At 50.3% G+C, this 24,794-nt stretch overlaps 1 protein-coding gene across 2 annotated transcripts in view; it reads left to right on the forward strand.

Moving 5' to 3' along the window:
* Positions 1-1,873: 1,873 nt before the first annotated feature.
* LOC137318193 (NACHT, LRR and PYD domains-containing protein 3-like) overlaps positions 1,874-24,794 on the forward strand; it is a 35,824-nt gene continuing 12,903 nt past the window's right edge. The window contains exons 1-5 of one of the 2 annotated variants that reach the window (XM_067981149.1): positions 1,874-1,957; positions 14,597-14,692; positions 22,955-23,121; positions 23,437-23,608; positions 23,702-23,767. In XM_067981149.1, the coding sequence (XP_067837250.1) occupies positions 14,629-14,692; positions 22,955-23,121; positions 23,437-23,608; positions 23,702-23,767 (469 nt within the window). In that variant the 5' untranslated portion in view covers positions 1,874-1,957; positions 14,597-14,628. Of the gene's footprint in view, positions 1,958-14,596; positions 14,693-22,954; positions 23,122-23,436; positions 23,609-23,701; positions 23,768-24,794 lie in introns of those variants that run through there. The other variant, XM_067981150.1, reaches the window with a different exon arrangement.

Consider the following 24,794-nt stretch of genomic DNA (forward strand, 5'->3'; position numbering starts at 1 on the left):
GAATGAGAGTGCGAAGTGTTTTGATCAGAACAGATCAGATCAGAGTCTTCTACCCCCCACATTCACTAAGGCAGTGCTTCTCAGACTTGTTTTACTGACCCTATTCGTGATCCAGGTCCCATTTCCGTTGCCCCTTCTTTCTGAGACACAGGTTACATTTTACACACCAATACTCCTTGTTTGAAGTCTCATCCTATGGGGTGCGGAGGGGGGAGGGAAAATATCCGGGATTTCCGCCAATCCCTATCCCTTCCTATGTCTTTCTCTCCATTAAGTTAATGGAGCATAATTCATAACATTTACTCTGTGTGTCGTCTCCAAGTAGTGAGAAAAATATTTGAATATTAGCTATTGTTTAAATGCCTGTCTGTCTCCTTCACTCGATCTTCCTCTCTACCTCTCTCTCCATGCCTCTCTGTCTCTCCCTCTCCTTCTCTTTCCCTTTCCCTCACCCTCTGTCTCTCCCCTCTTTCTCTCCCCCTCTCCCTCTCTAACTCTCTCTCCCTCTCTATTTCTCTGCCTCTCTATCCCTGTAAAATGTCACGTATTGATTGCCAGGCCAGTTAGAATCGAGATGAGGAAATGACAGATTCAGGGAGAGTAGGGGGAGGAAAGACTGACAATAAACAGCTCCAGCAGCAGGTAGTGGTTATCAGATAAAAAGTGGGACTGCTCCAGTTTAATTGCTTGGGAAAATTGAGATGAACAAGCAGATCAGCTATGGGGAATATTAAATGTTCAATAATTAAATTACAAATTAAGCTCTTTCACGGTGATAACCGGTTTAAGTCAGAAGCAAATGTTCCATGTTTAAATATGTGGGTAGAACTAAGAAGCTGAGAAAGCGGTAGGTAGAAACGAAGAATGTGAGATAATACAGAACAGAAAAGTGAGGGTTTGAAGGGATAAAGAACGGGAACGTTAAAGACGAGATGGATGAGGTGCAGGTTAATAATCTCTGAAAAGGAGATAATGGGCGATCTCAAAGGAAGGCATTCATGTATAAATAGCGTTAAAATAAAGTTAAAAGGGAGCTTACAGTAAATATAAAGCAGATTGTTAAGGTGATAAGGGGACAGGAGCAAATGGAGACATTCGGAGGGTTCGTAGAAGAAGGTGAACATCAAGGAAAATAACAAGGGGATTTTGAACTATGTAAGAAATACAATGATAGTCAATGTAAAGGGTGGGAGACTTATAGAGTGAGGGGGGTCGGGAAATGTCAGTATTCTTTTTTTCAGGAGCCGTTGTGAACAAGGCCTTGCTCACTCCTCAGTAACATCTGACCACTCTGACCACTCTGGGCAGTGTGAGGCCCCTGATTGTTCTCTGGAACTTGAACCTTGTTCGACGATGTTGCCCGGCTGGATATTATTGAAATGTGAAGTTTTGTGGCCAGAGAAGGTGGAGGTTCAGTTGTCTATTTTAAATAAACCAATAGGAATGACGTTGGGTTGTGCAGTATCACTAACAGAAAATAAACTGCACAAGATCCGCTCAAACTGAGGAGACACCATTAATATAATTAAACATCAATCTCATTAACACTGTAATAAACTCTCAATTTAAATAACGGGGTCCAGAAGACACTCTATAATTTGCGGTGCCCACCAATCACGGATGACCCCGAGTGCCCCGTTGGACTGCGCAAGTTTCCTCTCCGAGGTAACCAGAGTGACCCCTCCCGGCAGTCGCGCGAAACTTCACTTTAGCTTTTACAACGGGAGGTGAAAGGCGGAATATCACGCATACGCAGTTTGGGCACAATCAGCATGAAATGACAAGGCGGCGCACTGGTGACAGAGCAGGCCTGCTCTCTCGCGCAGGCGCAGTGCTGGCAAAACGCCCTTGCTCTCCCGCGCAGACGCAGTATTGCATCCGCCGTGAATCCGGGGATTCCCAGTCGCGGGTCTGTTTGACTCTTGTGATCGGCGGCGCGGACTGACTGTGACTGAGGGTAAGAATCAGGATCGTTCCTCGGGTTACAGGGGTCGGGCTCTCTTACTGAGTTAACTCTGCTCTACCTTTCCTTCTAGTGTTTTATATAAAACAGGAAGTGACTTTAAAGTGTAAAAGTAACGGTTTTTACTCAGCAGAGAGCGGGTGCGAGCTCTGCAGGGCGGAGGTTGGAACCGCCTGTCTGGTTAATCTTAACTCATCAGCGCTATTTTACCCTCTGTGATCCTGTTCCAAGCTGTACAATCATTTAATTCCAGTTTCACAGGAGGCCATTTGGTTTATTAAACCAAGAGGGAGGATTACTGTCAGCATCAGCTACAGGGGAATGTACTGAACCGGGTCATGATAGAGGGGATCGTCCGCGATATGAACTCCAGGGGGATGGAATGAACCGGGCCATAATTCCTGAGATGGTCCGGGATATAAACTTCCGAGGAATGTACTGAACAGGTCAGTAAGTTCAGACAGTCTGTAAATCGGGGAGAATGGTCCAGTCAGATCAGACAGTATCTAACCCGGGGAGAATGGTCGCAGTGTGATCAGACAGTCTGTAACCCGGGAAGAATGGGCACGGAGAAACACAGAGTATCATAAGCTGCAGCATTCAACGGGGCAGAAGCTGGGCTGTGTGTTAAATAAGAAGGGATTGATTGACTGAGAGCGGCAGGGGGAGGGAATAGTTGGCATTTAATACAGGAAACTTTGGGGTGAAAACTGGCTGGTAATTTCGAGCATTTTGATGGGGTTTGTTGGGAACTCAGCAGTGCTGCTGCGGGGAGAGAACGAGCAAAGGACAGGCCCTTCACTGGGGGAGAACGAGCAAAGGACAGGCCCTTCACTGGGGGAGAACGAGCAAAGGACAGGCCCTTCACTTGGGGAGAACGAGCAAAGGACAGGCCCTTCACTGGGGGAGAATGGTGGAAACAGTAGCGAATAAATTAATAACAGGGCTGTGTTGGGTCACCTGGAGCGAGGGACTGAAGTTCAGTATTGGAGCTGATTTGGGAACAAGGGGCCCACCGAGCCTAGTGTTGCAGCTGGTGAGTTTCCGGGGGATGTGAATAATCGGAGGGAACAAACTCTTGTAAACAGAGTGGATCAAGAACTAATGAACTCGATCACTTTCAGTGCCAGTGTTGGAAGCCCGGCCCCTGCAGTAGTTTGAAGACGTCTCAGATTTAAAGCAAATTTTATGAAATTTATCCAAATTTTGTATCGTTTCAGTTGTACAAAGGTGGTGACTATCAGATATTTTGCCATCGAATTCAGTATTTTAGCAGTAATTTAAATGGTCACTGTTACAGATTTAGATGGTTTAAGACCATCAGATTTTCAGAGCTGTCAGGGCCTCTTTCTGTCAATGTAATTACTTTATCGATGTCCTTCTGTAGATGCGGCGCTGGTTAATGTTCTGTACTGGAACTGACGGTGCATTCAGTAAATCCGCAGTATCAGGCCTTGTGTAAAAAAAAATCCGTTATTGAATCGGAGCTTCATGGTTAGAAAAACTTCCTGAATGTTCAGGGTTAATCTTCGTCTTAACTAAACTCAGGAAACGTGAAGTTGGTTTTGTTATTTCCGTTTCAGTTATTTTCCGTGACTGGTTTCCTCTACTACCATGGTAACAATCTCTGCGATCTCAGAACAACAGATCTTGTTTCCAATCTACATCCGAACGGCCTTGAAACATTTGAGTGTAAACTCCTATATACGGTTTCGGCAGTGCAGTAGTAGGACCATTTTGTATCTGAGCAGTAGGTTATATAGATACATATAACATGTTAGACTCCCTTTTCCATGGTTTAATAATACTTTTCCTAAATTGATAAAGGCTGTTTCAATACCTTCCGAGGAGATAAGTTTGCTCCACGTGCTATTCAGTCCTCCTCGCCTGCCAATCTGGCTTGTTTCAACTAATGCAGTGAAATCACATTCCAGGTCATCTGTCCAAGTATGAGCAAGGCCATCGAGGTTCACTAGTAATGAATGAAAATCGTATTTACAACGCACACTTTCTGTAAGCGTCACACTTCCTCTGATATTCATTACCTGATACACATCAAACTTTACAATGCAGACATTAAAATTGGAGTGTCTGCTCTCACTCCCCGTTACTGCGTTGTTGGTGCAGGGCAGGTTCAGCGGGGTGTCGGTGTGGGAATCGGTCAGAGGGTTGTCGGTGTAGTGCTGGGTCAGTGGGGTGTCAGTGGGGTGTCAGTGTGGTGGCTGGGTCACTGGAGTGCCGGTGCGGGGCCGGGTCAGTGGTGTATCGGTGTGAGACTGGGTCAGTGAGTTGTCGGTGTAGGATTGAGTCAGTGGGGTGTCGTTGTGTGACTGGGTCAGTGGGGTGTCGGTGTGGGACTGGGTCAGTGAGTTGTCGGTGTAGGACTGAGTCAGTGGGGTGTCGTTGTGGGACTGGGTCAGTGGGGTGCCGGTGTAGGAATGGGTCAGTGAGGTGTCGGTGTGCGATTGGGTCAGTGGGGTGTCGGTGTGGGACTGTGTCAGTGTGGTGTCGGTTTAGGACTGGGTCAGTGGGCTGTGGGTGTGGGACTGGGTCAGTGGGGTGGGTGTGGGACTTGGTCAGTGGGATGTGGGTGTGGGCCTGGGTAAGTGCGGTGTCGGTCTGGGACTGTGTCAGTGGGCTGTCGGTTTTGGAATGAGTCAGTGCGGTGTCAGGTTGAGACTGGGTCAGTCACATGTCGGGGTGGGACTGGGTCAGTGTGGTGTGGGTGTGGGACTGGGTCAATGGGGTGCGGTTTGGGATTGAGTCAGTGAGATGTCGGTGTGGGACTGGGTCAGTGGGGCGTCGGTGTTGGACTGGGTCAGTGGGGTGTCAGTGTGGGACTGGGTCAGTGGGGTGTCAGTGTGGGACTGGGTCACTGGGGTGTCGGTGTGGGACTGGGTCAATGGGGTGTCGCTGCAGGTTTGGGTCAAAGGAGTGTCTGTGTGTCTGACTGTGTCAGTGGGCTGTCGTTGTGGCACTGGGTCAGTGGAGTGTGGGTGTGGGACTGTGTAAGTGCGGTGTCGGTGTGGGACTGGGTCAGTGGGCTGTCGGTTTCGGAATAAGTCAGTGGGGTGTTGGTGTGGGACTGGGTAAGTGCGGTGTCGGTGTGGGACTGGGTCAGTGGTGTGCCGGTTTTAAAATGAGTCAGCGAGGTGTCGGTTTGAGAATGAGTCAGTGGGGTGTCGGTGTGGGACTGGGTCAGTGGAGTTTCGGTCTGGGACTGGGTCAGTGTGGTTTCGGTGTGTGACTTGGTCAGTGGGGATTCGGTGTGGGACTGGGTCAGTGGGGTGTCGGTGTGGGACTGGGTCAGTGGGGATTCGGTGTGGGACTGGGTCAGTGGGGTGTCGGTGTGGGACTGGGTCAGTGGGGTGTCGGTGTGGTACTGGGTCAGTGGGGTGTCGTTGTGGGACTGGGTAAGTGCGGTGTCGGTTTGAGAATGAGTCAGTGAGGTTTCGGTTTGAGATTGAGTCAGTGAGGTGTCGGTGTGGGACTGGGTCAGTGGGGTGTCGGTGTGGGGCTGAGTCAGTGGGGTGTCGGTGTGGGACTGGGTCAGTGTAGTGTCGGTGTGGGACTGGGTCAGTGGGGTGTCGGTTTGGGACTGGGTCAGTGAGGTGTCGGTGTGGGACTGGGTCAGTGGGATGTCGGTGTGGGACTGGGTCAGTGGTGTGTCGGTGTGGGACTGGGTCAGTGGGGTGTTGGTGTGGGACTGGGTCAGTGGGGTGTCGGTGTGGGACTGGGTCAGTGGGGTGTCGGTGTGGGACTGGGTCAGTGGGGTGTCGGTGTGGGACTGGGTCAGTGTGGTGTCGGTGTGTGACTGGGTCAGTGGGGATTCGATGTGGGACTGGGTCAGTGGGGTGTCGGTGTGTGACTGGTTCAGTGGGGTGTGGGTATGGGACTGGGTCAGTGTCGTGTCGGTGTGGGACTGTGTCAGTGGGGTGTCGGTGTGTGACTGGGTCAGTGTGTTGTCGGTGTTGGACTGGGTCAGTGAGGTTTCGGTGTAGGACTGAGTCAGTGAGGTTTCGGTGTGGGACAGGGTCTGTGGGTTGTCGGTGTGGGACTGGGTCAGTGGGGTGTCGGTGTGGGACTGGGTCAGTGGGGTGTTGGTGCAGGCTTGGGTCAATGGAGTGTCTGACTGTGTCAGTGTGCTGTCGTTGTGGGATTGTGTCAGTGGGGTTTCGGTGTGGGACTGGGTCAGTAGGGTGTCGGTGTCAGATTTGGTCAGTGAGATGTCGGTGCGGGTCTGGGTCAGTGAGATGTCGGTTTGGGATTGAGTCAGTGGGGTGTCAGTGTGGGACTGGGTCAGTGGGGTGTCGGTGTGGTACTGGGTCAATGGAGTGTCGGTGTGGGAGTGGCTAAATGGGGTGTCGGTGCAGGTTTGGGTCATTGGTGTTTCTGTGTGTCTGACTGTGTCAGTGGGCTGTCGTTGTGGCAATTTTTCAGTGTTGTGACGGTATGGGACTGGGTCAGTGCGGTGTCAGTGTGGGACTGGGTCAGTGGGTTGTCGTTGTCGGACTGGGCCAGTGAGGTTTCGGTGTGGGACTGGGTCAGCGTGGTGTCGGTGTGGTACTGGGTCAGTGAGGTTTCGGTGTGGCACTGGGTCAGTTATGTGCCGGTGTGGCGCTGGGTCAGATGTGTTTCGGTGTGGGACTATGTCAGTGTGGTGTCGGTGTAGGACTGGGTCAGTGCGGTTTCGGTGTGGGACTGGGTCAGTGGGCTGTCGGTTTGGGAATGAGTCTGTGAGGTGTCAGTGTGAGACTGGGTCAGTGGGGTGTCGGTGTGGGACTCGGTCACTGGGGTGTCGGTGTTGGACTGGGTCAATGGGGTGTCGCTGCAGGTTTGGGTCAAAGGAGTGTCTGTGTGTCTGACTGTGTCAGTGGGCTGTCGTTATGGCACTGGGTCAATGGAGTGTGGGTGTGGGACTGTGTAAGTGCGGTGTCGGTGTGGGACTTGGTCAGTGGGCTGTCGGTTTGGGAATAAGTCAGTGGGGTGTTGGTGTGGGACTGGGTAAGTGCGGTGTCGGTGTGGGACTGGGTCAGTGGGGTGCCGGTTTGAGAATTTGTCAGTGAGGTGTCGGATTGAGAATGAGTCAGTGGGGTGTCGGTGTGGGACTGGGTCAGTGTGGTTTCGGTATGTGACTTGGTCAGTGGGGATACGGTGTGGGACAGAGTCAGTGGGGTGTCGGTGTGGGACTGGGTCAGTGGGGATTCGGTGTGGGACTGGGTCAATGGGGTGTCGTTGTGGGACTGGGTAAGTGCGGTGTCGGTTTGAGAATGAGTCAGTGAGGTGTCGGTGTGGGACTGGGTCAGTGGGGTGTCGGTGTGGGGCTGAGTCAGTGGGGTGCCGGTGTGGGACTGGGTCAGTGTGGTGTCGGTGTGGGACTGGGTCAGTGGGGTGTCGGTGTGGGACTGGGTCAGTGGGGTGTCGGTTTGGGATTGGGTCAGTGGGGTGTCGGTGTGGGACTGGGTCAGTGGGGTGTCGGTGTGGGACTGGGTCAGTGGGGTGTCGGTGTGAGACTGGGTCAGTGGGGTGTCGGTGTGGGACTGGGTCAGTGTGGTGTCGGTGTGGGACTGTGTCAGTGGGGTGTCGGTGTGTGACTGGGTCAGTGGGGATTCGATGTGGGACTGGGTCAGTGGGGTGTCGGTGTGTGACTGGGTCAGTGGGGTGTGGGTATGGGACTGGGTCAGTGGGGTGTCGGTGTGGGACTGGGTCAGTGGGGTGTCGGTGTGGGACTGGGTCAGTGGGGTGTCGGTGTGGGACTGGGTCAGTGGGGTGTCGGTGTGGGACTGGGTCAGTGGGGTGTCGGTGTGGGACTGGGTCAGTGGGGTGTCGGTGTGGGACTGGGTCAGTGAGGTGTCGGTGTGGGACTGGGTCAGTGGGGTGTCGGTGTGGGACTGGGTCAGTGGGGTGTCGGTGTGGGACTGGGTCAGTGAGGTGTCGGTGTGGGACTGGGTCAGTGGGGTGTTGGTGCAGGCTTGGGTCAATGGAGTGTCTGACTGTGTCAGTGTGCTGTCGTTGTGGGATTGTGTTAGTGGGGTTTCGGTGTGGGACTGGGTCAGTAGGGTGTCGGTGTCAGATTTGGTCAGTGAGATGTCGGTGCGGGTCTGGGTCAGTGAGATGTCGGTTTGGGATTGAGTCAGTGGGGTGTCAGTGTGGGACTGGGTCAGTGGGGTGTCGGTGTGGTACTGGGTCAATGGAGTGTCGGTGTGGCAGTGGCTAAATGGGGTGTCGGTGCAGGTTTGGGTCATTGGTGTTTCTGTGTGTCTGACTGTGTCAGTGGGCTGTCGTTGTGGCAATTTGTCAGTGTTGTGACGGTATGGGACTGGGTCAGTGCGGTGTCAGTGTGGGACTGGGTCAGTGGGGTGTCGTTGTCGGACTGGGTCAGTGAGGTTTCGGTGTGGGACTGGGTCAGCGTGGTGTCGGTGTGGTACTGGGTCAGTGAGGTTTCGGTGTGGCACTGGGTCAGTGGTGTGCCGGTGTGGCGCTGGGTCAGAGGTGTTTCGGTGTGGGACTATGTCAGTGTGGTGTCGGTGTAGGACTGGGTCAGTGCGGTGTCGGTGTGGGACTGGGTCAGTGGGCTGTCGGTTTGGGAATGAGTCTGTGAGGTGTCAGTGTGAGACTGGGTCAGTGGGGTGTCGGTGTGGGACTCGGTCACTGGGGTTTCGGTGTTGGACTGGGTCAATGGGGTGTCGCTGCAGGTTTGGGTCAAAGGAGTGTCTGTGTGTCTGACTGTGTCAGTGGGCTGTCGTTATGGCACTGGGTCAATGGAGTGTGGGTGTGGGACTGTGTCAGTGCGGTGTCGGTGTGGGACTTGGTCAGTGGGCTGTCGGTTTGGGAATAAGTCAGTGGGGTGTTGGTGTGGGACTGGGTAAGTGCGTTGTCGGTGTGGGACTGGGTCAGTGGGGTGCCGGTTTGAGAATGAGTCAGTGAGGTGTCGGATTGAGAATGAGTCAGTGGGGTGTCGGTGTGGGACTGGGTCAGTGGGGATTCGGTGTGGGATAGGGTCAGTGGGGTGTCGGTGTGGGACTGGGTCAGTGGGGATTCGGTGTGGGACTGGGTCAGTGGGGTGTCGGTGTGGGACTGGGTCAGTGGGGTTTCGGTGTGGTACTGGGTCAATGGGGTGTCGTTGTGGGACTGGGTAAGTGCGGTGTCGGTTTGAGAATGAGTCAGTGAGGTGTCGGTGTGGGACTGGGTCAGTGGGGTGTCGGTGTGGGGCTGAGTCAGTGGGGTGCCGGTGTGGGACTGGGTCAGTGTGGTGTCGGTGTGGGACTGGGTCAGTGGGGTGTCGGTGTGGGACTGGGTCAGTGGGGTGCCGGTGTGGGACTGGTTCAGTGGGGTGTCGGTGTGGGACTGGGTCAGTGGGGTGTCGGTTTGGGATTGGGTCAGTGGGGTGTCGGTGCGGGACTGGGTCAGTGGGGTGTCGGTGTGGGACTGGGTCAGTGGGGTGTCGGTGTGGGACTGGGTCAGTGAGGTGTCGGTGTGAGACTGGGTCAGTGGGGTGTCGGTGTGGGACTGGGTCAGTGTGGTGTCGGTGTGGGACTGTGTCAGTGGGGTGTCGGTGTGGGACTGGGTCAGTGGGGTGTCGGTGTGTGACTGGGTCAGTGGGGATTCGATGTGGGACTGGGTCAGTGGGGTGTCGGTGTGTGACTGGGTCAGTGGGGTGTGGGTATGGGACTGGGTCAGTGGGGTGTCGGTGTGGGACTGGGTCAGTGGGGTGTCGGTGTGGGACTGGGTCAGTGGGGTGTCGGTGTGGGACTGGGTCAGTGGGGTGTCGGTGTGGGACTGGGTCAGTGGGGTGTCGGTGTGGGACTGGGTCAGTGGGGTGTCGGTGTGGGACTGGGTCAGTGAGGTGTCGGTGTGGGACTGGGTCAGTGGGGTGTCGGTGTGGGACTGGGTCAGTGGGGTGTCGGTGTGGGACTGGGTCAGTGAGGTTTCGGTGTGGGACTGGGTCAGTGGGGTGTCGGTGTGTGACTGGGTCAGTGGGGTGTGGGTATGGGACTGGGTCAGTGGGGTGTCGGTGTTGGGCTGGGTCAGTGTCGTGTCGGTGTAGGACTGTGTCATTGGGGTGTCGGTGTGTGACTGGGTCAGTGGGGTGTCGGTGTAGGACTGGGTCAGTGAGGTTTCGGTGTGGGACAGGGTCTGTGGGTTGTCGGTGTGGGACTGGGTCAGTGGGGTGTCGGTGTGGGACTGGGTCAGTGGGGTGTTGGTGCAGGCTTGGGTCAATGGAGTGTCTGTGTGTCTGACTGTGTCAGTGTGCTGTCGTTGTGGGATGGTGTCAGTGGGGTTTCGGTGTGGGTCTGGGTCAGTTGGGTGTCGGTGTCAGATTAGGTCAGTGAGATGTCGGTGCGGGTCTGGGTCAGTGAGATGTCGGTTTGGGATTGAGTCAGTGGGGTGTCAGTGTGGGACTGGTTCAGTGGGGTGTCGGTGTGGTACTGGGTCAATGGAGTGTCGGTGTGGGAGTGGCTAAATGGGGTGTCGGTGCAGGTTTGGGTAATTGGAGTTTCTGTGTGTCTGACTGTGTCAGTGGGCTCTCGTTGTGGCAATCTGTCAGTGTTGTGACGGTATGGGACTGGGTCAGTGCGGTGTCAATGTGGGACTGGGTCAGTGGGGTGTCGTTGTCGGACTGGGTCAGTGAGGTTTCGGTGTGGGACTGGGTCAGCGTGGTGTCGGTGTGGTACTGGGTCAGTGAGGTTTCGGTTTGGGACTGGGTCAATGGGGTGTCGGTGTGGGACTGGGTCAATGGGGTGCCCTTGAAGGTTAGGGTCAATGGAGTGTCTGTGTGCCTGACTGTGTCAGTGAGCTGTCGTTGTGGCACTGGGTCAGTGGTGTGCCGGTGTGGCGCTGGGTCAGTGGTGTTTCGGTGTGGGACTATGTCAGTGTGGTGTCGGTGTAGGACTGGGTAAGTGCGGTGTCGTTGTGGGACTGGGTCAGTGGGCTGTCGGTTTGGGAATGAGTCTGTGAGGTGTCAGTGTGAGACTGGGTCAGTAAGGTTTCGGTGTATGGCTGGGTCAGTGAGGTTTCGATGTGGGACTGGGTCTGTGGGTTGTCGGTGTGTGACTGGTCAGTGTGATTTCTGTTTATGATTGGGTCAGTGGGGTGTCGGTGCCTGCCTGGTTTAGTGGGACCGAGCAACATCAAACCGTGAACTGAACAGGGTCGGTGACAAGGCAACTCCATTAACGGAGCCTCACTGCAAAGAAAAGTTGCATTCATGGGAAAGTTAGATGAATACATGAGGGAGAAAGGAATAGGGTGCGATGGAGAGTGGAAGGAGCAGGCTGTGTGCGGAGGATGTAGACCAGACCGAACGGCCTGCTTCTTTGCTTTACATCCGACATAATTCTGTGTAAAAAAGCGGAAGTGACGATGTTGCATTTTCTGAAGCGGTTTTTTAAAAAGAGAATATCTGAAGCTTTGCTCTGATTCTGTCGCCTGCATCAATCGAACTCCTTTCGAGGAACTGAGAGATTCCAGTCGCCCAGTCAGAGTGAATGGAATGTTATGTAAAAGTCAAATGAGTTTATCATGTTCTTTTATATGAAACCACAAATCAGACTTGTGTATTTCAGAGGAGGGCGTTTGATCAAAGAGACACGCCCAGTTTGTGACGTGGGTGAATAGTTAGACACGTGTATCTCCATCTCCCGCCTCCCTTTCCTCTCGATTTTTTTCATCTCCCGAATCTCTGCCCATCTTACCCACAACTCCATGTTTGAATCTCTCCAATCAGGTTTCCGCTCCTGCCCCAGCACTGAAATGGCAATAATCAAAGTCACAAAAGACACTTTCTGTGACTGTGACCGTGGTAAACTCTCCCTCCTCATTCTTCTCCACCTCTGTTGTCCAGCTCAGTGGGACTGCCCTCGCTGGTTCCAATTATACCCATCCAGTCATAACCGGAGAATCTTCATCAACGGCTTCTGATCCCACTCCCGCACTGTAACTCCTGGAATCCCCCATGGATCTATCCTCACCCCCTCCTATTTCCCATTTACTTCTGATCCCACTCCCGCAATGTAACTCCTGGAATCCACCCTGGATCTATCCTCACCCCCTCCTATTTCCCATTTACTTCTGATCCCACTCCCGCACTATAACTCCTGGAATCCCCCATGGATCTATCCTCACCCCCTCCTATTTCCCATTTACTTCTGAACCCAATCCCGCACTATAACTCCTGGAATCCCCCATGGATCGATCCTCACCCACTCCTATTTCCAATTTACTTCTGATCCCTCTCCCACACTGTAACTCCGGGAATCCCCCATGGAACTATCCTCACCCCCTGCTATTCCCCATTTACATCTGATCACACTCCCACACTGTAACTCCTGGAATCCCCCATGGATCGATCCTCACCCCCTCCTATTTCCCATTTACTTCTGATCCCACTCCCGCACTGTAACTCCTGGAATCCCCCATGGATCGATCCTCACCCTCTCCTATTTCCCAATTACTTCTGATCCCACTCCCGCACTGTAACTCCTGGAATCCCCCATTGATCGATCCTCACCCCCTCCTATTTCCCATTTACTTCTGATCCCACTCCCGCACTTTAACTCCTGGAATCCCCCATGGATCTATCCTCACCCCTCCTATTTCCCATTTACTTTTGATCCCACTCCCGCACTGTATCTCCTGGAATCCACCCTAGATCTATCCTCACTCCCTCCTATTTCCCATTTACTTCTGATCGCACTCCCACACTGTAACTCTTGGAATCCCCCATGGATCTATCCTCACGCCCTCCTATTTCTTATTTACGTCTGATCCCACTCTCGCACAGTAACCCCTAGTAACCCCCATGGATCTCCCCTCACTCCGTCCTATTTCCCATTTACTTCTGATCCCACTCTCGCATTGTAACCCCTAGAATCCCCCATTGATCTATCCTCACCCCCTCCTATTTGCCATTTACTTCTGATCCCACTCTCGCATTGTAACCCCTAGAATCCCCCATTGATCTATCCTCACCCCCTCCTATTTGCCATTTACTTCTGATCCCACTCTCGCATTGTAACCCCTAGAATCCCCCATTGATCTATCCTCACCCCCTCCTATTTCCCATTTACTTCTGATCCCACTCTCGCATTGTAACCCCTAGAATCCCCCATGGATCTATCCTCACCCCCTCCTATTTCCCATTTACTTTCTACCCCTTGGAGACATTATCCAAAGACAATGGATCAGCTTTCACATGTACGCGAACAACACTCTGCTCTTCCTCTCCTCCTCCTCCCTCGACCCCTCCACACCCTCTGCTTTGTCACGCTGCTTGGCCGACATCTATTCTTAGATGCGTTACACATTTATCCAATCAATCATTGGAAAGACGGAAGACACGATCTTCGATCCCCGCCACGAATTCTTTTCGTTCCAGTCAATGTCTCAGATTGAACCAGACTGTTCACCACCTCAGCGTTCGAATTGACGCCAAGCTGAGCTTCCGACCCGATATTCTCTCCATCACAAAGACCGCCTCTACTTCCACCTCCAGTAACATCGCCCACCCTTATCCCTGCTTCAGCCCATCTGCTGCTGAAACCCTCATCCATGCTTTTATCACATGTTCACTCGATATTTCCAATCCTCTCCGGGCCGGCCTTTCTCCTTTCACCCTCGGGAAACAAAGGTGCATCCGATCAGCACCACAATGGACGCACATGCGTGAGCACACACAGCGGGACGCACACAAGTGGAGAATATTCATTGTAAAACAGCAGTCAAATCTACCACTTGTATATTGATGGTGTTTTCTGAGATTGTAAGACCACTAAAGATATTAAAAACAGAAATAGTGTACTTCACCTAACGGATTAAAGTAACATGATCCCTCACATTGTACATTAGTGTTAATATTAGAAGAGTGGGAAATCTCCACATCTCCTACAGTGCTCATTAGTGTTAATATTGGAATAGTGGTAATTCTCCTCACCTGCGACAGTGCTCATTAGTGTTAATATTAGAACAGTGGTAAATCTCCTCACCTCCTACAGTGCTCATCAGTCAGTTACTGATACCATGAGAGTTATTATAAATATATTCAAATAGAAGTACCAACCAGGACACATCTCCATGAACATACGGACAATGTTACTGACCACAGAAAACAGAGGAATCACAGCCAGCGATATATTGTGTGGTGTGGATAGATATTATATTCATAAAGTACCAGAAATTACTATCAAAACTCAACAAATCAAACATATTAAACACAGATCTGTAAATAAAAATACAATACCACCAGACTGTGTGAAACCGAATTAAGGATCATTGAATTGACCAAATAACACCATGCTCCATATCTCGCTCCTGAATATTTTCTACCTCAGGAATAAGGCCGACACTGTGAGTAAATCTTACCAATGGGCGCTCCCAGTGCAGAGTCTCAGTCGACGGGAGCGCTTCTGGAACTGGGTTGTGGAGATCAGATGGACTCACTGGGTTTCACTGGGCAGTCTGTCTCACACTCGATGTGGAGAGTTGATCGTAACACTCGGGAAATGCTCGAACCGAAAGCTAACAGCTGTTGTACTGATGGGGGAGGAAGGACTTGATATGTTTCACACGACAACGTTCTCCTGCTCATTTCAACATTTCTGTCTAACCCTCCGATTAATATTATATTTATTACAGAGCATCGAAATCTGGGAACGCCTGTCACCACCATGGCTGAAGGTCCAAACAGGGGAGAAGATCCAACATCCTCAAAAAGAATGAGAATGGACACAGGTAGGTTCAGAAAATTCATCAAAATATATTTTCTGTCCTGATAAAGGATTCACATCTCGAGCAAGCACCAACAGCTCAGGAAGTGGTAACAGCACAGATACTGCGTAGATAGGGGGAAGTGAGTCACCATCTAGAGGGGCAGTGCAGCCACAGGTGGAGGGAGACCGTGAGTATTGGAACAGTTAAATAGATACCTGGTGTTGGGGACTGTAAGGTGAATAGAGACAGTGATCAGAGGAAGGTCTTCCTGAGTAGCAGTGTGAGACCGGGGATCAGGAGGACACCTATAGTGAGTTGGGGGTGAGAGGCAGGTGGGGACCAGGAAAACTAGAGCGATAGTGGTGGGAGATTATATACTGCGGGGGACAGACAGCCTGTTCTGCAGCTCTGAGCAGGTCCCGAATAGTAAGTTTCCTCCTTGGTGTCAGAGGAAAGAACATTCTGGAACGGACGGGACAATTTCTGGGAAGGGAAGGAGAGCCGAAAATAGTCATGGTCGGAACCAGTAACACGGATAGAAATACGTTTATAGGGGGAATAATAAGACTTAAGCACAAGCCTCAAAGACAAGGCCTACAGGTGGTGAACCCCGGATTGTTTTTCAATGGGCAGATGAAGGAGGGAAATATGAGGCAGGTCAATGTGCGGCTGCAGGGCAGGAACAGGAGGGGAGGGTTCACGGCCTTCACAGAATCATTGGGAGTTATGGCACCGAAGGAGGCCATTTGGCCAATCGTGCCTGTTCCGGCCGAAAAAGATCTGTTCAGCCTAATCCGGCTTTCCAGCTCTTGGTCCGCAGCCTCGTAGGGTGTGGCACTTCAAGTGCACATTCAAGTCCTGTTTAAATGCGATGAGGATTTCTGCCTCTACTAACGTTCCAAGCAGTGAGCTCCAGACCCCCCACCACACTCTGGGTGAAAAATTTCTCCTCAGCTCCCCTCTAATCCTTCTGCCAATTACTTCAAGTCTTTGTCTCCCGGTAATTGACCTCTCTGCTAAAGGAAATAGTTCCTACATGTCCTCTCTATCTATGCCCCTCGTAATTTTATACACGTCAATTCAATCTTCCCGCAGCCTCCTCTGTTCTAAGCAAAACAACCCCAGCCTATCCAAACGTTCCTCATAGCTAAAATTCTCCAGTTCTGGCAACAGACTCGTAAATCTCCTTTGTACCCTCTCGAGTGCAATCACATATTTCCTGTAATGTGGTGACCAGAACTGTATGCAGCCCGCTCGCTGTGTCCGAACTACTGCTTTATACAGTTCTAGCATAACCTCCATGCTCTTTGACACTATGCCTCAGATAATGAAGGAAAGCATCCCGTGTGCCTTCTTAACCACCGAATCTACATGTTCTGCTACCTTCAGGGCTCTGTGGACAGGCACTCCAAGGTCTCTCACTTCCTCTATACTTCTCAGTATCCTCCCATTTATTATGTATTCCCTTGCCTCGTTTCCCCTCCCAAAATGCGTTAACTCACACTTCTCCGGATTGAATTCCATTTGTCACTTCTCTGCCCACCTGACCAGTAAACTGAAATCTTCCAGCAGTCTTTTTTTTTTAATTCGTTCGTGGGATGTTGGCGTCGCAGGCAAGGCCAGCATATATTGCCCATCCCTAATTGCCCTTGAGAAGGTGGTGGTGAGCCGCCTTCTTGAATCGCTGCAGTCCGTGTGGTGAAAGTTCTCCCACAGTGCTGTTCGGGAGGGAGTTCCAGGATTTTGATCCAGCGACCGTTAAGGAACGGCGGTATATTTCCAAGTCGGGATGGTGTGTGACTTGGAGGGGAACGTGCAGGTGGTGGTGTTCCCATGTGCCTGATGTCCTCGTCCTTCTAAGAAGCAGAAGTCGCGGATTTGGGAGGTGCTGTCGAAGAAGCCTTGGCAAGTTGCTGCAGTGCATCCTGTGGATGGTACTCACTGCAGCCAGAGTGCGCCGGTGGTGAAAGTAGCGAATGTTTAGGGTGGTGGATAGGGTGCCAATCAAGCAGGCTGCTTCGTTTTGGATTGTGTCGAGCTTCTTGAGTGGTGTTGGAACTGCACTCATTCAGGCAAGTGGAGAGTATTCCATCACACTCCTGACTTGTGCCTTGTAGAAACGCTTTGGGGAGTCACGACGTGAGTCACTCGCCGGACAATCCCCAGCATCTGACTTGCTCTTCTCGCCACACTATTTATGTGGCTGGTACAGTTAAGTTTCTCGTCAATGGTGAACCCCAGGATGTGGATGCTAGGGGATTCGGCCATGGTAACGACGTTGAATATCGAGGGAATGTGGTTATACTCTCTTGTTGGAGTTGGTCATTGCATGGCAATTGTCTGGCACGAATGTTACTTGCAACTTATTAGCCCAAGGCTCGATGTTGTCCAGGTCTTGCTGCATGTGGGCACGGACCGCTTCATTATCTGAGTGGTTATGAATGGAACTGAACACTGTGCAAACATGAGCGCACATCCACATTTCTGACCGTATGATGGAGGGAAGGTCATTGATGAAGCAGCTGAAGATGGTTGTGCCGAGGACACTGCCCTGGGGAACTCCTGCAGCAATGTCCTGGGGCTGAGATGATTGTCCTTCAACAACCACGCCCGTTTTCCTTTGTGCTAGCTCTGATTCCACCAACTGGAGTGTTTTCCCACTGAGTCCCATTGACTTCAATATTACTCGGGCTCCTTGGTGCCACATTCGCTCAAATACTGCCTTGATGTCAAGGGCAGTCACTCTCACCTCACCTCTGGAATTCAGCTCTTTTGTCCATGTTTGGACCAAGGCTGTAATGAGGTCCGCAGCCGAATGATCCTGGCAGAATCAAAACTAAGCATCGGTGAGCAGATTATTGGTGAGTAAGTACCGCTTGATAGCACTGTCGACGACACCTTCCATCACTTTGTTGATGATTGAGAGTGGATTGATGCGGCGGGAATTGGCCGGATTGGATTTGTCCTGCTTTTTGTGGACAGGACATACCTGGGCAATTTTTCACATTGTCGGGTAAATGCCAGTGTTGTCGCTGTACTAGAACATCTTGGCTTGAGGTGCGGCTGGTTCCATAGCACAAGTCATCAGCACAAGAGCCGGGATGTTGTCGGGGCCCATAGCCTTTGCTGTATCCAGTGCACTCTGCCTTTTCTTGATATCACGTGGTGTGAATCGAATTGGCTGAAGACTGGCTTCTGTGATGATGGGGATATCGGGAGGAGGCCGAGATGGATCATCCACTCGGCACTTCTGTCTACAGCTTTCTTCCTTACTGTCAATCACACGGCCAATTTTGTATCAATTGCAAACTTGTTAATCATGCCCCCTACATTTAAGTCAGAATCATTGATATATGCCACAGAAAGCAAGGGTCCTAGTACTGAGCCCTGCAGAACCCTACTGGAATCAGCCTTCCAGTCACAAAACCACCCGTTGCCCATTACCCTTTGCTTCCTGTCATTGTGCCAATTTTGGATCCAGCTTGCCATTTTCCCTTGGATCCCATGGACCTTTACTTTTCTGACCAGTCTGCCACGTGGGACATTGTCAAAAGCCTTTCTGAAATCCATGTAGTTTAAATCATATGCGCTACCCTCATTGATCATCCTTGTTCCCTCCTCAAAATATTCGATCAACTTAGTCATACACGACTTTCCATTAACAAATGTATGCTGACTGTCCTTGATTAATCTATGCCTTTCTAAATGACGATTAATACTGTCACTCAGAATTTTTTCCAATAATTTGCCCAATGGCCTATACTTACTCGGTCTATCCCTTTCTCCCTTTTCAAACAACGGTACAACGTTAGCAGTCCTCCAATCCTCTGATATCACGCCAATAGCCAGAGAGGATTGGAAAATGATGGTCAGAGCCTCCGCTCTTTCCTCCCTTGCTTCTCTTAACAACCTGGGATACATTTCATCTGGGCCGGGGGTATTTATCCACTTTAAAAAATGCTAATCCCCTTTATACTTCCTCTCTCACTACGATTATCCCATCCAATATTTCACACTCCTCCTTAACTACAATCTCTGCATCGTCCCTCTCTCTTTCTGAAGACAGACGCAAAGTATTCATTTAGAACCATGCCAAAATCTTCCGCCTCCACACAAAAGTTACCTTTTTTGTCTCTAGTAGGCCCTCCTCCTTCCTCAGTTATCCTCTTGCTCTTTATGTATTTATAAAACTTCTTTGGGTTTTCTTTGATTTTACTTTTCAATATTTTTCATGTCCTCTCTTTACTTTCCTAATTTCCTTTTTAATTTCACCCCTGCACTTTCTATACTCCTCTAGGCTTTCTGTAGTATTGAGCTCTCGGTATCTGACTTCAGCTTCCCGTTTTTGCTTTATCCTACTCTATATGCTCCTTGGCATCCAGGGAGCTCTAGATTTGGGACTCCCACCCTTTTTCCTTTTGGAACATATTTGCCCTGAACCCTCACCTTCTCCTCTTTGAATGCCTCCCACTGCTCTGACACTGCTGTTTCCAGTCCACTTTTGCTAAATACCTTGTCAGCTTACTAAAATTGGCCTTTTTCCCAATTGAGAACTTTTACTCCTAGTCTATCTTTGTCCTTTTCCATAACTACTCTAAATCTAACTGAATTCAGATCACTACCACCGTGTTCTCGCACTGATACCCCTTCCACCTGCCCTGCTTCATTCCCTAAAACGAAATCCAGAACTGCCCCCTCTCTTGTTGGGCTTGCTACGTACTGGCTAAAAAAGTTCTCCTGAATGCATTGAAGAATTTTGCGCCCGCTATACTTTAACACTGTTTCTATCCCCGTTAATATTAGGGTTGTTGAAATCCCCTACTATTACTGCCCTATTAATTTTGCACCTCTCAGAAATTTGCCTTCACGTTTGCTCTACTATCTCCCTCTGACAGTTTGGGGGTCTATGGTACACTTCCAGCAGTGCGACCGCCCCCTTTTTGTCCTTCAGTTCCACCCATATGGCCTAATTTGATGATCCTTCTAACATATCTTTCCTCCTTACGGCTGCAATTGTTTCTTGAACCGATATTTCGACCTTCCTTCCTTTTATTATCCCCCTCTCTATCTCGTCTGAAAACCCTGCAACCTGGAATGTTGAGCTGCCATTCCTGCCCCTCTTTCAGTCATGTTTCAGTAACAGCTAAAATGTCATACTTCCACGTGTCTATCTGTGCCCTTAGCTCATCTGCCTTATTCACTGGACTCTTTGCGTTGAGGTAGATGCCATTAAGCACTGCCAAACTTCTTTGTTGTCTATTTTCCAGTCTTTGTTTCATCTGCCTTCCAAACTCGCTTACTAATTTTCTGCCTTTCATTTCCAGCTCTGCTTCTCTCCCTTCTGAATCTACGCTCAGGTTCCCATCCCCCTGCCAAGCTAGCTTAAACCCTCCCGAACAACAATGGCAAAACTCCCTGTGATGATATTGGCCCCGCCCCTGTTGAGGTGCAACCCATCCGACTTTCCAGCTCCCTCTTCCCCTAGAATCGGTCCCAATGCACCAGGAAATCAAGCCCTCCCCGCTGCACCATTTCTCCAGCCACGCATTCATCTTCACTATCCACCTATTTCTGTACTCACTAGCGCATGGCAACAGGAGTAATCTGGAGATTACTACCTCTGAGGTCCTGCTTATAATCTCTTTCCTAGCTTCCTAAACTCTGCCTGCAAGACCTCATCCCTTTTTCCACCTAAGTCATTGGTACCGATATGCGCCACGACCTCTGCTGTTCACCCTCCCCCTCAGAGTGTTCTGCAGCCGCTCAGTGACATTCTTGACCCTGGCACCAGGGAGGCAGCGTACCATCCTGGAATCATGTCTGCAGCCGCAGAAACGCCTGTCTAATCCTCTAACCATTGAATCATCGACCTCTATTGCTTCCCTGAATTCTTCCTCTCCCAAACGCCCCCACCCGGCCCCGCCTTGTACAGATGAGCCACCCATGGTGCCGTGGACTTGGCTTTGGCTGAACTCCCCAGAGGAACCATCGCCCTCACCAGTGTTCCCCGGTTAGAGAGTGAGATGCTCTCGAGGAACTCCTGCATTACCTGCCCGGTTCTCCTTGTCTGTCTGACGTTTACCCAGTTCCTTTCTGCCTGCACACTCTTAAGCTGTGGGGTGACCACCCCCTGAAACATGCTATCAATGTAGCTCTCAGCCTCGCGGATGCACTGCAATGACGCCAATCCCTGCTCAAGCTCCGAAACCCGGAGCTCGAGCTCCTCCAGCCGATGACACTTCCTCCGCTCAGGTCCGCGCTGTGTCCGGCGCGCCGCTCAGGTCCACCCTGTGTCCTGGGCCCCGGCTCAGGTCCGCGCTGTGTTCTGGTGCCCCCCCCTCAAGTCCGTGCTGTGTCCTCAGCGCCCGCTCAGGTCCGCGCGGTGTCCTGGGCCTCCGCTCCGGCACTATTTATAGCTCTGTGCCGCCGTTCCTCCTGCCGACTCCGCTCAGGTCTGCGCTTTCTCCTGGGCACGAGACTGAGTTCAGGGAGAGGGGAAGGGACGGCCACGATCTGAACCCACCAACAATGGTTTTACAGACGGGGTTAATGGAGCAGTGGGAAGGTTTCAGCTGATATGAATGGAGGATGGGGAACTATCTGGATCTGAGCCTGGAGAGAGGAATTCATCAATCTGTTGGATCAGGAATAGAAGACTTAGGAAATAGTGAAAAGTGATGAGCAGGGAAAAGGAAGGAGGTTTTGAAGTAGTGAGAGATAAACTCACTTGGTATTAAACAAAAAAGAAAGAAACAAAATCTGGTCAACATTCCAAAAAGTTGGAGTTGGGATTGAGAGTTAGGGTTCGGGTCTGTGAATCTACAAATCATTCCAAACACATTTGGAAAGTCAGAAGCACAAGAGATGTGATCTGTTATCTATAAAACAGGGCCTGGTTTGTCACAAGATTTAGAGCAAAATGTTCCTGGCTGAGGGGAGATCACAGATCGGCCATGATCTTATCAAATGGAGGAGCAGGCACGAGGGGCTGAATGGCCTACTCCTGCTCCTATGTTCCTATTTTCCTAAAACTAGTTGTAGACGGCGGTCTGAAGGACGGTTTCTATCAATAAGCGAGAACAACAACAACTTGCATTTATATCGCGCCATTAACACAGTGAAACGACCCAGGACGCTTCACAGGAACGATTATCAAACAAAACATGACACCGAACCCATAAGAAGATATTAGGACAGGTAACCAAAAGCTCGGTCAAAGAGGTAGGTTTTAAGGAGCGTCTTAAAAGAGGAGAGAGAGGCGGGCAGTTTTACAACATAAAGCTGTTCCAGGGAGCTGTGTTAAGATAGAATCCATATGTACGCAGTTAAAAAATAGGAAGGGAAATAGGACAATTGGTGGTGGGTTTTTCAGGCCAGCAGGCGGCGGAGCTGAGATAGCGGGGGAACTGGGGAAAACTCGTTGTGGAGGATGAAGTTTTTGGGAGATACAGTATATTTCCTTTAGTTCCTAAAAATGATGATGGAAGTGAGAATGTTGGTGGGCTAGAGGAGGATTCGGACCATAGTTAGAGCTAACTGTAGAGAAGGGTTTGGATCTGAGCCGAGATGGATAAATCACTGGGCCCAGAGATAATGATCCCGAGGTTGTTAAAGGAAGTCAGAGAAGAGACAGGAGGGACTCGGGCCACAATTTTTCAATCCTCGTTTGTTATCAAAATTATACAGGTGGACTGAAGGAGACCAAGTTATGTCTGTGTTTAAATAGGGAGAGAGGATTTACCGGGAACCTAGAGACCAATTAGTCTACGTCAGTTGTGGGCAAACCCATCAAATCTGTAATTCCAGGTCGAATCAGTGAGCATTTAGAGATACAAGAGATGATCAGGAGAGGCTGGAACGGATTTACTGCAAACAAGTCGTATTTGACAAATTTGACTCGAAAGAACGATGGACTGTAGCAGATGCGGTGTATTTGGTTTCACAGAAGGTGTTTTTTCTTATTCATTCATGGGATGTGGGCGTCACTGGCAAGGCCAGCATTTGTTGCCCATCCCTAAGTGCCATTGAGAAGGTGTGGGAAGCCGCCTTCTTGAACCGCTGCAGTCCGTGTGGTGAAGGTTCTCCAACAGTGCTGTCAGGTAGGGAGTTCCAGGAGTTTGACCCAGCGACGATGAAGGAACGGCGATATATTTCCAAGTGTGTGATTTCGAGAGTTTCATAATAGGGCTCACAGTAGGCTTTAGCCGTTCGGTATAAGAGGAAATGTAGCCGCCCGGATAGAAAGTCGATAATGTGTTTAATTTTCTCCATTTTTGTTCACAGATCCGAACACTGCAATCACTGAGTTCCTGACAAATTGCGGCGATTATCAACTGTTCCAGTTGACAAAATTCTACCGGGACAGACTGGAACAGGCGGTCGAAGGAGGGGTGGATGGAGTCAGCTCGTTGTTAACATTCGATAAGCATTTCGATGGGCTCGAACATCGGGTAAGTGGGAGGGGCACAGAATGAGTTTGGATCATTTAAACATCACAGAATTAACAGGACATCAGATCTTAGAATCATGGAATGTTACAGAAGTGAAATAGGCCAAAATCGACAGAAATGGATAAAACTGAAAATATTTTGCATCTGAACCAATGATAGGAAGAGGTGAAAACATCCAGCGAATCGGTCAGTATCTGTACAAAGGACAGGGGAATGGTTCGGGTACAACTCTTGTGTGGATTGAAAACAACGGGAAACAGTTTTAGTGGGACTGGGAAAAGGGGAGACCAAAATATTAATTATTACTCTTTACAGAAAATCGTTGATCTCGTGGAGAAGGGAAACAGGGCGGACAGTTCCAAACTGCTCATTAATCTGGTGATGGAGAAAGGATCTCGGGCCCGAAGGGTGATGTGGGAATCCTTTGTGAAAATGCACCATGCGGTCCCAAAGTTGGATAAAATACTGAAAGAAATGCAGGAGCTTGGTACGGTAAAATGACAAACTGAATTCAGTTTCAGGCCTGAACACTGCAGATTTTAATCTGATATTAGTGATCTGATTGCATTGATTTCAACAGGTTCTGATCCATTTGATTATATGAACATCGCACCAGGTTTATCCGAAATACCCAGTCACCTGAACGGTAAGTGATCAAATGGAGATTTCAAACCGTTTCTATCACTTCAGAGAGTCCGAATGTTTGACTGGAGCCGTTTGTTTCGAGTTTGGCAGAAACTGGAAATCAGAAGTTCATCGGCTGCGGAAACAGAAATTAACCTTTGATTGAGTTTTTTGAAGGGGTAACCAAGAAGATAGATGGGGGCTGTGCAGTAGACGTGGTCTACATGGACTTTAGCAAAGCCTTTGACAAGGTACCGCATGGTAGGTTGTTACGTAAGGTTAAATCTCACGGGATCCAAGGTGAGGTAGCCAATTGGATACAGAAGACAGAGGGTGGTTGTAGACGGTTGTTTTTCAGACTGGAGGCCTGTGACCAGCGGTGTGCCTCAGGGATCGGTGCTGGGTCCGCTGTTATTTGTCATTTATATTAATGATTTGGATGATAATTTGGGAGGAATGGTTAGTAAGTTTGCAGATGACACCAAGATTGGTGGCATTGTGGACAGTGAAGAAGGTTATCTTGGATTGCAACGGGATCTTGATCAATTGGTCCAGTGGGCCGATGAATGGCAGATGGAGTTTAATTCAGATAAATGTGAGGGGATGCATTTTGGTGGATCGAATCAGACCAGGACCTACTCCGTTAATGGTAGGGCGTTGGGGAGAGTTATAGAACAAAGAGATCTAGGAGTACAGGTTCATAGCTCCTTGAAAGTGGAGTCACAGGTGGATATGGTGGTGAAGAATTCATTCGGAATGCTTGGTTTCATTGGTCAGAACATTGAATACAGGAGTTGGGATGTCTTGTTGAAGTTGTACAAGACATTAGTTAGGCCACACTTGGAATACTGTGTACAGTTCTGGTCACCCTATTATAGAAAGGATGTTATTAAACTAGAAAGAGTGCAGAAAAGATTTACTTGGATGCTACCGGGACTTGATGGTTTGACTTATAGGGAGAGGTTGGATAGACTGGGACTTTTTTCCCTGGAGAGTAGGAGGTTAAGGGGTGATCTTATAGAAGTCTATAAAATAATGAGGGGCATAGA

Source organism: Heptranchias perlo, unplaced genomic scaffold (genome assembly GCF_035084215.1).
Source record: "Heptranchias perlo isolate sHepPer1 unplaced genomic scaffold, sHepPer1.hap1 HAP1_SCAFFOLD_66, whole genome shotgun sequence".
Classification (NCBI taxonomy): Eukaryota; Metazoa; Chordata; class Chondrichthyes; order Hexanchiformes; family Hexanchidae; genus Heptranchias; species Heptranchias perlo.